General features: G+C 46.2%; 5 protein-coding genes across 5 annotated transcripts; 1 reads left to right on the forward strand and 4 right to left on the reverse strand.

The window, feature by feature from the left end:
* Window positions 1–74: 74 nt before the first annotated feature.
* VTP01DRAFT_1241 (uncharacterized protein) lies at window positions 75–3892 on the reverse strand (the record flags this gene model as incomplete). The annotated part of the gene is made up of 4 exons (XM_069379570.1): window positions 75–555; window positions 650–2318; window positions 2394–3327; window positions 3392–3892. 4 exons carry the CDS (start codon window positions 3890–3892, stop codon window positions 75–77), a joined length of 3585 nt encoding a protein of 1194 aa, XP_069238649.1.
* A 281-nt stretch (window positions 3893–4173) lies between these two features.
* Window positions 4174–6086, reverse strand: VTP01DRAFT_1242 (uncharacterized protein; the record flags this gene model as incomplete). Its single annotated transcript, XM_069379571.1, has 5 exons — window positions 4174–4307; window positions 4377–4472; window positions 4532–5011; window positions 5086–5667; window positions 5732–6086. The coding sequence occupies 5 exons, from the start codon at window positions 6084–6086 to the stop codon at window positions 4174–4176; spliced, it is 1647 nt and encodes a 548-aa protein (XP_069238650.1).
* A 139-nt stretch (window positions 6087–6225) lies between these two features.
* On the reverse strand, window positions 6226–7221 carry VTP01DRAFT_1243 (uncharacterized protein; the record flags this gene model as incomplete). The annotated part of the gene is made up of 1 exon (XM_069379572.1): window positions 6226–7221. The coding sequence occupies one exon, from the start codon at window positions 7219–7221 to the stop codon at window positions 6226–6228; it is 996 nt and encodes a 331-aa protein (XP_069238651.1).
* Window positions 7222–8354: 1133 nt separating this feature from the next.
* On the reverse strand, window positions 8355–9324 carry VTP01DRAFT_1244 (uncharacterized protein; the record flags this gene model as incomplete). Its single annotated transcript, XM_069379573.1, has 4 exons — window positions 8355–8616; window positions 8989–9023; window positions 9088–9191; window positions 9264–9324. 4 exons carry the CDS (start codon window positions 9322–9324, stop codon window positions 8355–8357), a joined length of 462 nt encoding a protein of 153 aa, XP_069238652.1.
* Window positions 9325–11352: 2028 nt separating this feature from the next.
* On the forward strand, window positions 11353–11761 carry VTP01DRAFT_1245 (uncharacterized protein; the record flags this gene model as incomplete). Its single annotated transcript, XM_069379574.1, has 2 exons — window positions 11353–11374; window positions 11445–11761. The coding sequence occupies 2 exons, from the start codon at window positions 11353–11355 to the stop codon at window positions 11759–11761; spliced, it is 339 nt and encodes a 112-aa protein (XP_069238653.1).
* Between the last annotated feature and the right edge of the window lies 1 nt (window position 11762).

Here is an 11762-nt window from a genome sequence, read left to right on the forward strand (position 1 = left end):
AGTTCTTGAGAACAATAAATGCCTATATGCAGTGTGACCTAGCTCAGTTCAGAACCATCATTCCTTCCAGGAGATTATACAACCGTGTATAATGAAATTTTATCATGTTGCTGCACCTGTTGTTGTTGTTGTTGTTGCGGTGGCGGCAATTGCGGCTGCTCGACCGTGCAGACGTTTTCCCTGTCACTCTGCAACGATTTGCGATGTCTGTCGCGTATGTTTTGCATATCATGTAGCGAGACCGAATTCCAAACCAGCCGGCTCTCATCCGGCATGAATACTTTTTTCAAGCGAGGTGAGATGCTGGCGGTAGACTTTCGCGTCAGGACTTGATTTGGAATCGCTCGGATCAAAGCACCGATAGGAATAGACATGCTGCCGATGGCGATACTGAGGAACCAGTACGAGAAATCAAGAGGAGTGGTCTGGAATGCCGTTCCTCCATACTGAACAAGGATGACTTGGACCACGACGGTGAGTAAAAAAATAATCACAAAGAACTTATTGTCGAGGATCCCCTTGATTACGTTATATTGATTGTCTATCTGTCGGCAGCTTATGCAGGTAATTTAGGGTACACGGTTATTATTTTTCGCAACTTGAAACACACGACCATGCAGGTCTGTTGTGTGACAAAAGAGAAACTTACTTGACTTCATTGAAGATTTGGCAAAACACGAACGTTGTGAAAACAAATGTCTGCAGAGTTGCAGAGTCATCCTCCAGATCGAGGATATCCGTGTAGAGCAATACCAGCATGATGCAGATTTGAAAGACAGCTTGGCCGATTATCATTTTCCACATAGAGATGCTGATCAGCGGCGCAGACCGTGGTTCCGGAAGGCGCTCCAACAAATTTGGCGTCGGCGGATCTGTCGCGAGGGCGAGCGCGGCGAATGTGTCCATGATTAGGTTCACCCACAGGAGCTGCACAGCTGTAAGGACAGACCGCTGCTGTGCACTGGTGATGGCAGACACGATGGTCAAAATCACTGCGGTAATGTTGACAGTGATCTGAAACTGCAAAAACTTTTTGACTGAATCATTGACGCATCGACCCCACGAGATGGCCTGGACAATGCTGGAAAAATTGTCGTCCATGATAATGATGCTGGACGCTTCCTTGGCCACTTCGGTGCCTGTGACACCCATCGAAAATCCTACGTCCGCTGCTTTCAACGCCGGCCCATCGTTTGTGCCATCCCCCGTAACAGCCACGATTTCCCGCAGTTCCCTGAGCCTATCCACAAGCAGTCGTTTGTCCTCAGGGCTCGAACGCGCCAACACGCAAAGTCGAGGCAGTACTTGCATCTGTTCGCTGTAAGACAAATGCCGGAACGCTGGTCCTTCCATTGCTATGCCTCCCTTTGTATAAATTCCACATTGGCGAGCAATACTTTTGGCTGTAAGCATATTGTCACCCGTGACCATGCGCACGTATACACCCGCTCTTTGACAAGCTGCGACAGCTGACTTGACACCAGGCCTCAGCGGATCCTCGATGCCAACCACACCAAGCAATGTGAGCCGGCCTGATGCGAGGATATCTTGAAGCTGCTGATTGGATGGCCAAGCTTCAAAATCTTGATAGCAAATAGCGAGCGTGCGCATGCAGCGTGTAGCATAGCTCTTGATAACCTTTGAGACGCGTTCACGATTTTCATTGGTCATAGGCCGTGTCTCAATGTCGTAGCAACTGCCTTGCTGGATGCCCCGGAAGCGTTTGTAACTTTCAGCATGCATGGAAACAATGTGCGACGATGCCTTTAGCAGCGTCTCTGAAGCGCCTTTGACATGCAGGCGATAAACGATCCGCTCTTGATGCGTTGCCTTGTCAATTATCGGTACTCGAACCACTGCTCCCATTGCCTTTTGCGTCGCATTGAATGGGAATATTTGCTCGATATGCCACCGCGATCGCAACAGCTCGAGTGGGTCGGACGCGAGATAGTCCTGTGCAAAGCTGAGCATAGCCATTTCAGTCTTGTTACCGACAAGAGTTGTTTCTCCCGTGGAGCTCGTGCTTTTGAACGCGGTCGAATTCAATGCAATAGCTTGGTTGATAAAGTTACGGACAGGTAGAGGCATCTGTTGTCGCACGTTGCACAGGTCTACCAAATCTGCTCGTGTGGGAGGTGGATCCTTTAGAAATCGAAAAGACGATCCAAACGTGCCGGCTACAACCGACATTTTGTTCTGCGTGATGGTGCCTGTCTTGTCGGTGCAGATAGTAGTAGCATTGCCCATAGTCTCGCACGCAGCGAGCACCCGAACCAAATTATTATCCTTGAGCATCCGCTGAGTCGCATAAGCCAAGGCTAAAAAAAAAAAAGAAGCGAAAAGAATTAAAAATGGTGCCATTGTTTCACAGCAGCAAGTTGTTTTCAACTTACCCAAGGTTACTGCGAGTGGCAAACCTTCCGGAACAGCTACGACGACGACTGTCACGGTTGTTATGAGGATCCGCATAATTTGGTAAACCACGTCTGCCGCATCCTTTGATCCGTCAACGTCCGAGTATCCGAGAACGCATCGGATCAAGAGCACAATGAAAAGAAAGCTGGCAGCCATCACACCATATTTTGCAATATTATTCGCTAAAACATCCAACTTGTCCTGCAAGGGTGTATTATCATCCTTGGTGCGGAGTGCCATCATGGTCTTGCCGTAGGTGGAGTTGACGCCAACATTGGTGACGATATACGTGCAGACGCCTTCGAGTACTTTTGATCCAGATACAAGGAATGGATCGGGCAACTGCCGCTGCATGTCCGAGATATTATCGCTGAATGCAAAGTCATCGAAAAGCATATCGTTTCCCTGAGTAGACAAGCAAGCGAGTGTGGGCATGTCCAAGGATGTGCTGGCCGACGAGGTCGAATTATCGGTTAACCACCGCATTGCTACGCATTCTTCCACGCCTGCCTTCCGTACAGCTTCCGATTCACCCGTCGTAGCGGATTCATCGCATTTGAGATTGCTGCCCTGGATAAACACACCATCGGCAGCAACGATATCTCCCGGCTCAAGACGCAGCACGTCTCCAACTTGAATGTCATAGATAGATATAGAACAGGAATGACCGAATCGAATAGCATTCACTTGGCGATCTTGCTTCTTTGCATTAAGCTTTCGAAATTGCTTCTCCTTTTGATAATCATTGACACTGCCGATAACGACCACGAGTGCAACTGCAAGGATTATAGCCACCCCCTCGACCCACTTTACACCCATGATGCGGTTCCCGAATACATCGTACTCTGCAGATGTCATGTCTTCATACAGCCCGACGACCAGCGACACCATGGCTGCAATTATCAAGAGAATCTGTTGTCGTTACGCTTCCGATAAGTATAAATCCTAAGCGCCGATCACATTGAATGAGTTTTACCAGAGTTTTATCCTGCAAGGAAGCCCCCATGAGTTGCATGATGCTGACTCCTTGAATTTGTGGAAGCACATTGGTGCCGAATACTGCGTTTCGTTGCTCCCTCGCTGATGGCAATTTTCTCGATGCATTGTTGTTGAATGAAGATGGTGTTGTTGTTGCTGCTGCTGTGAGGTTATGCAAAGTAATAACTGGCAATGGATCGCTGGTGTCACAAATTCCATGTGCTGTGCTGGAATGTAATCCTCGGGCAAATGATTCGATTCCGCCTAATTGATGTACAAAATCCATATTTCTTCTTTCTAGCATATCATTAAGCTGTTGTGTTGTAAATGCAAAAGGATTGTTGGGGTCTTGATGCTCCAGCATCGTCAACTCGATAGTCGTTTTCTCGGATAAAGGAATGTATTTTACATGACCGTCGCTTTCACTCGAGGAAGATGACGGACGCTCGTACGGTGGCGGCGGGCTGTATCGAGATGCACCATCCTGGTTGACAGTCATAGCTTCTGGGATATATATATATATATATATATATGTATTAAAGGATAAACGAGTGGAGAAGAAATGATACCCGCAAACAAAGGGGACCAGGACTGTCTTTTTTCTTTGCTGGCAGAATTTAATGGAGAAAGGGAAAAAAGCGTAATAAAAAAGGGGAAAGATGGGAATGATTAATGGGATGCAGATCATCTCCTGATGGAGTGCGACTTTTTTGTCTTTCCGTTGCATGCAATCCACTCTCTCCATTCTCTCTATATCTCTCTTGTCTCTAAAAATTTTGTCTAGGATAAAAATGTCTTGTATACAACATTGTCAGTCTCCTCAATGTAGTTGTATCCAAGACGTTCTAGGAACACATTGAATGCATCCGAATCTTGCGGTGGGACTTGAATGCCTAGAAACACTTTGCCCATATCTGTTGTATTTTTGCGATTAGTATTCATCGTAAATCTACAACACTTTGAAGCCGTGTTAAAACACTTGCCATCTCCGTGGTTGCGGTAGTGGAACAGGGATACATTCCAAGTCGAGTCTAGACACTCTAAGAATTTGACAAGGGCACCAGGCCGCTCTGGGAAGACTGTCGCGGGCGTGGTCAGTTATGTTGTTTACATATTCTTACAATTTTGCCACACTTACTAAATCTAAATACACGTTCGTTTGCCGGTCGACCGCGACCACCGACCATATACCGCGCGTGCGTTTTTGCCAGTTCATTATGGCTCACATCCCATCCATGCATACCATGTTGCTTCCATGCATCCAATACTTTAGGAACCTCGTTCTCGAGGTTTTGTACTTTGAAGCTGATGTAGATATGGGCGTCTTTGGGGTCGGAATATCGGTAGGAAAATTCTGTGATGGCTCTTGGGTGTACTTGGCGGATCATGTTCTTAAAACTGCCAGGTCGTTCGGGAATAATGACATTGCAGAATGCCTCGGTCTGCTCACCGAGCTCAGCGCGGTCGCTGATGAAGCGCAGGCGATCAAAGTTGACATTTGCGCCGGATATAATGGCAATATGCGCACCTCGTGTTTTCAACTCTGGGTGAAGGGCCAAATATTTCTTAGCTCCTGCGAGTGACAGTGCACCTGTAGGCTCGCAGATAGAACGTGTATCTAATTGTCGTTGTGAATTTAAAGTTGGACGACACGGTCATTTTACCAAAAAGAATGCATCCATCATTCCGTACCTTCAAAAACATCCTTGATGGCAGCGCATATTTCGTCATTCGTGACGTTAACCACGTCGTCTACAAGCCCCTTTGCCACACGGAATGTCTCTTCTCCAACTATCCGAACTGCTGCGCCGTCTGCAAACAGCCCTACTTCTCGAAGCTCGACACGCTCATCCTTTGCAAGACTGCGGGTCATTGCATTCGCGTCGCTTGCCTCCACAGCAATAATCTTGATGTGTGGTGCAATGCGTTTTACGTAGCTGCCAATACCAGCTATCAATCCGCCTCCACCAACTGCAATGTATACTGCCTCGATATCGCTGAGGTTGTGTTGTCGCAGAATCTCCATGCCAATAGTTCCTTGTCCAGCAATAACGTATGGATCATCGTAAGGCGGAATATTCGTCAAACCCTCTTCTTCCATAAGTCGTGCACATTCCTTCTTTGCCGCATCGAAATCATCGCCGTGCAAAACTACTTCAGCACCTAGACGCTGGACATTGCGCCATTTGATAGCAGGTGATGGGACAGGCATAACGATTTTTGCCTTGATACCGAGTTTCTGTGCAGCCAAGGCGACGCCCTGAGCATGGTTACCTATCATGTTTGGCATGGTTATATAAACCATATGCAATGGTCGCAGATATATATCGTCTTTTACCAGCAGAGCAAGCAATAACACCAGCTTTTTGTTCTTCCGGGGTCAAGTTGGCCATCTTGTTGTATGCACCACGAATTTTAAATGAAAATACAGGGTGCAAATCCTCTCGCTTCAAATAAATATGTGTGCCACCGAGCTTTGCATTGAGATTGATCGCTTCTTGCAAAGGAGTCTCCTTGATTATGTCGTACACTCGAGCTGTCAAAATGAGACGAAGGTAATCAGGTTCTTCCTTTGAGCTGCCGTTGGTGAGGTTGCTCTTGAGATGTGGTGCTGGCAACTCTGTGTCGGTTGCAACGAGGGCGTGTGCCCTAGGTGGTCTATCTGCCATATAGTCCTGCTTGTCAAGAACCATATTGGATCAATGGAAAGAAAAAAAAAGGTTCGTCGGTCGGGGATGACTCATTGTGTCAAATCAAAAATCACATCTTTTTGTGTACAACAAGCACAGACAGACAGACAGATATAGCAATGATGTAAGTGTACAAGCAAGTTTATGTATTAGAAGGGACAGTCTGATCGTCTGCTGCTTCTAGGCAAATCTCAAAACGACCTTTCTTTATCACGAGGTTTCGGCTGTGATTAGATAACTTGTCGCTTGATCTTGTGTTCATGCGTCGAAGCTGATTAAAGACGGGTGGCTCGTCGCGGTGGTCGAGATTATCCTGAGAGGCCAGATCTTGTGCAAGTTTGGAGGGTGATTGCCAGAACTCGCGGTCCCATATCTGCGGCTTTGAGCATGCGCTGGATATAGAGCAGCTGGATGTCCGCAGCTGAGTATTTGAAGTGGGTATCTCGTCGTCGTCGTCAGATTGGATCCGGATTCCAGTTAGGTCTGCAAACTCCTTTGCAGTGAGGTGCTCAGAGTCAACTGTGATGTTTGAAGATGATATATGTGATGGATTACGAGAATGCGATGGTAGTGAATGCGATGGCGGTATTAACAGCGAGGAGTTGTTACATGGTTTAGTTGAGCTGGTACAAGAAGAGTCGCATTGGACTAGTATGCCTGGCAGTTCAGGCTGCGTTTGCCTTGACACTATCAGGCGAGGGAGCTGAGGAGATGCTGGTACGGTCTGTGAGTTTCTCTCAGTGTTTTCCACCTCGGAGGAGTCTCCGAGACTAAGCTTGGTATGTGAGCGGGTAGCCTTGAGAAGATAATGTCGTTGCTCGTACGCAAAGTCGTGGTCGGCGCTACCCTTGCGTGTCTTCCTTTCCAAGGAAACTTCACTTCGGAACCTTTGAAAAATATTGCTGGCTAGCGATGGCCGCCGCTGCGTGTCAACCCATTGAACAAGCCGGCTGTTTGCCTTGTCATTGTCGTTTGAGATGTGAGTGAATGGGCGTGCAAGCTTGTGGGTGAAGATGACAAAGCTGTTTTTTAGTTTTGAGAGTTTGCTGACCGGCTCTGAAGGCGGGCTACATGCTGTCCACGTAGTGCTGTAAGAACGGTTTCGTTTCAAGGTATAACTATGAATGCTGCCAGGCATAGAGCGCACGCGTTGTTGTCTGTTGTGTAGGGAGGTAGTATATTGAAATAAGGTATCTTTGCTGTGTGCAGCTTGTAAGTTTAGAGTTCTACACAAGCGCTGTTGGGGAATCCAAAGAACTACAGGTATAAAGCTATGCAGAGGGATGCAAGCTGCTGACTGAACTGCATAAGCCTAGGAGATTTTAGGGATCAAGAGAAACAGGCAGGTGAGGACCCGATGAGTTCCACCCACCCATTTCTTGCTTTTAGGCATCCGCACGTCATTTTTTCCTCGCTCTTGTCACACAACGTGCCTTTCTGGTGCGTGTCCGATGCCTGTCCCTGCCTACCCATCCGGCCAGACAGACAGCGCCCTTTTCCGTTTACTCACATCCAATTCGGACATCATACTGTAAACGCATGCATTCTTCCAATGCGACATTAGGGGATATGAATCCATAATCAGAAAATGTTTGCTTTGTTGTCAACTGTGTCGTCGTTATACTCAGTCGTCATATCCCCGGTATTCGCTAATTATAACATGCAGTAGCAGTTTGGTCGCAGGTGTGTGTGTGTGAAAGTGTGTGTGGCTAGCTTCTTTTTTCGGTCTGTCTCTTCTTGGAAACATGACTCTGTACCTGGTTAGCGCAACTCAGCTAACGAGTGCATCGCCGAACAGTACATAGCCTGATGGCACCAGTTCTTGGCACACTATCCACACCTTGGCATATTGTAAACATCCCAGTTTCGATTTAAGGTTAACACGGCTAGTAGGCAACAGCACCAGGATCTCGTAGCTGTGCTGTCTGTTGTGGCACCCAACCTCATCTGTGTCTTCTAGCTGTTACACAATCACTGCGAGGAGACCAGGGGTCTGCTTAATTGACGAACCATCTCTCGTTATTTTGCGTCTGGATTCACCTAGCACTGCGGCGTGGGGGATGGTCCTTCTATGCGGAAGCACAGATCATTCACCGAGTCATTTTTCATTCCTACTGTTCCTTACATTTATTTTAGCTTCAGACGGTATCGTTGCGTCTAGTATCCTTCTTATGCACGAGGAAAATGGAAAAAGTGGAAAAATCTTTTTAGATCAATAATGCACAATAGATCATAAGACAATCACCATCTTTCAGCATCTTATTGTCTCACTCATTTCATTTCTTTGTATGCAACGATCACTGCGGCACCCTTGTAATCAGTGGTTGGTAGCACAGACAAGGCCAAGTTGCAGTAAGTATCATATCCACAGCAGGCCAGATTGGTCCATATACGGAAAGGGCACATGCCTAACAGCACCCAGGGGCCATTGCTAAGTTTTGATTGTCGCGAGAGATGGAAAACGAATGCAGTCAAGAATGCTCGTGAGATACTACCTTCCTGGTCTGCTGTTCGTGCAGCCGCAGGAGAATGTCTATAAACGGATACATTGTGTAATTAAATGAGACTATCAGGCTGTATCTAATATTCTGCCGTTATCCAAACATCTAGTATGCAAAAAGAGGTTCTTTGTAAGGTTGATCTCAAGCACTTTGCCGTGTAATCCAATGTCAAATTCTTACTTACATCTGGCTTCACTGTTTCAATATAGCGCACATTTAGCTGTAGCAATTATCTACCCATTTCCCGTACAAACGAACTTGTTGACTCTCTAAACGATAACGTCTAAATAATCTGTTTCTCGATGCTTTCCTGCTGAGCGCGTAAACGTGCATAATCGACAGTACTCGACACGCTGACTACCATTTCTACACGCCATTGAAACCGTAAACTGAATATGACTTACATGTGCGACGGATAATATCGTATGGTGCCAGCAAACTGTGACTCGTGCATGCAAAGGTCATTATGCGTATCTACGGGGAGTGATGCAACAAAGACAAACGTCTGCAGAACCTGCCATGCCATCAAGTCGCTTCCAGGTTTGCAGCTGGTGGATCACGATATTCAAGACAACGCCAACAGCGCTCTTCGACCCAAAAATCTTGCCTGAGACATCATTTAAGAAAATTTAATACTTTGTCGAGATATTTTATACGCGCTTTGAAGAACGGAAGTTACGAAATTGTGGGATATACTCAAAGGTCAAGACGAAACTTTCCACAGACGAAAGTAACGACATTCTTCTTGAAGAAATATTCGTAACACCAATGGTCTCCAAGTCGCATTGCTAGTGACCCATTGAGTCAAAAAGATATAAATACTGGAAAAGTTACAAGGACAGCTCTAGAGCACATCGCTGGCAATACCCACGTGATACGTAAAATAACTCTGTCTCTACGTAATCACCCGATATCTATTGCAAGTAGTTTCTTTCAAGTATTTGAGAATAGTCTGCCTTTTTTCTTTGCCAAAATAACTTTTCAGATATCCGATACAAAAAGCATCCAGATCCTTACAAACAGCTATGTGAGCTTACAGCCACAACTTATAGTAAAAATCAACTCTCCCGTCTGGTATCTCGAGATGTTCATTTGAAATGGAAAACATGAGTGATCGAAGTGGCAGTCAACTGGCGTTGCTCGTAAAAAGCAGATCCTCGTTTTATGATGGTAAGCGCCAGATATAAGGGATAATGAAGACTCAATTTTCAGTGGACAGAGGTCGCTTAAAAGTGTATCTCGATCGATCGCTTTTCTGTAACGACTTTATCGTGACGTTGATAAGGCGTGGGTCGCATCGGGAATGAAAAGGACACAGAGGAGTTTCCAATGGCATCAGAACAAGAGGAGATAATATGCATCGCCGTAAGCAGCTGTCAACAACAATAATCAGATGGCAATAAAACTTGGAAAATTTTTTTTACGCACAGACATTCCTTCGGAGTGTTCGCGAGAGTATTATGAACAGATGACATGATGGGTATTTGTACCACGGCATCCTTTTGCAACGGACGAGGTTTGCCAGGCAAAGAAAAAAAAAGAAAGCCTAATACCACTTGTCAGGCAGAGGTAATCGTAATGGCTAGCTCCGTGAACAAGGGATGAAAAGATACACACTGTCTCCTGAGGCGATGATGGCTGAGTGAAGGTCGCAAAAAATTCCTGCATTTTCTCGACTTGTCCGATCATTTGTGCTAATGATAGGGACATATGCCCCGCTGTTCAAAATCAGATACGGAAACCACAGTTCTTCCGTAGCGGAACGGGAGTAGTAATGATAACACCTTCAATGACAACAGCTCAGGGTGATGCCAGGCAACCTCGGAAATAAAGAAATGCACGAGCTAGACCCAGGCTCTCCCCCCTGGGGATGATCGTCAATTTATTTCTCTCTTGCCTCATCCGGTCTTTACGCCGTTCTTGTCTGCTGTGATCTGCTGCGTTAATTATTTCCGTGAGGTTCTAAATTGATGATATCATCTATTATCGGATAGCATTTTCTCACTGCACATAGCATTCAGCAAACAAATTTGAACTGTCGCCACATGGGTATTTGCAAGCACGTATGCAACAGCGCCAGTAATGACATGCAAAGATAACGTGCTTTTGGAGATAAGGATAAACCATGTAAAAGTCCTAAAATGGAAACGGTGCCGAGAGGGCGGGTCACGGGAGGGGGGCCGAGAAACCCGCTGACTACGTTTTTTATAGCACTAGTACGGCAGGAGTTTGCTAAGGGAGGGCGGGGCAACAAGGAGGAGGCTGAGGAAAGAAGATATTGATCTCGAATGCACCATGCAAGTAATAGAACGCACAGCACAGTGATCCATGTGCGCCAATTCCTTGTTTCTTGCAGCACCGAAAAAGGGGGACGATCAAATCTATTTTGGAGAACCAGCACCCCGTGACAAAGTTGCCACGGCAATGCATCCATCCATCGAGGACTGCGGTGTATTGCAAGATCGAGAGAGCCCGATGGAGGAATTTTGTCATTTCGACCCCGCTCTATCGGACGGTGACATTGCACCAAGCAATTTCGTCATTTCGATGCATGCTTGACTCGTGTAACCTCGATGCAATTTTTTCACCGCAACGTGGCCTGATTCCCGTAGCACAAATGATTCACACACAACACCAATGAGATGGAAATCCGGTGGCGTGTCTTTGCCGTATATAAGTGAATGCGCCAACTCTTTGCACTTTTTCTCTTTCTCTCATTTTCCAAATAATACCAAGATTATTACAATACTCTTCCTTCTCTAATAATCATGCCCGGCTCTTTCGTTATTGGTATGTATATATCTATCCCCCTTCACCTTCTCTCCAGCTGGTTTGCTTACATTGCTTCCATTAATATTAGTTGGCAACTCTGGCAAAAAGATCTCTCTCGAACATCAAAGCCATCCATGCCCGCGCTGCAAAAGTCAAGCTTCCGTTCAACTGACGCGCTCTGAAAAGCAACTTATCGTCCTCAACAAACGTATTGCAAACAACATGCGTGTTCGCTACGAATGCTCCAAATGCAGCTGGAAAAACGAAGAACTGCCATACGACAGCGACATGCTGACGCAACTCGAGAAATACCTCTCTGAAGGATCTGACGATGAACAGTTCACTTACTACTACTCGACCTCACCATCATCCTCTGCTATGCGATCCACCGAAGCAGCCTATTAAT

This window comes from Rhizomucor pusillus (genome assembly GCF_041956525.1).
Source record: "Rhizomucor pusillus strain CBS 183.67 unplaced genomic scaffold VTP01scaffold_10, whole genome shotgun sequence".
NCBI classification, from domain to species: domain Eukaryota; kingdom Fungi; phylum Mucoromycota; class Mucoromycetes; order Mucorales; family Lichtheimiaceae; genus Rhizomucor; species Rhizomucor pusillus.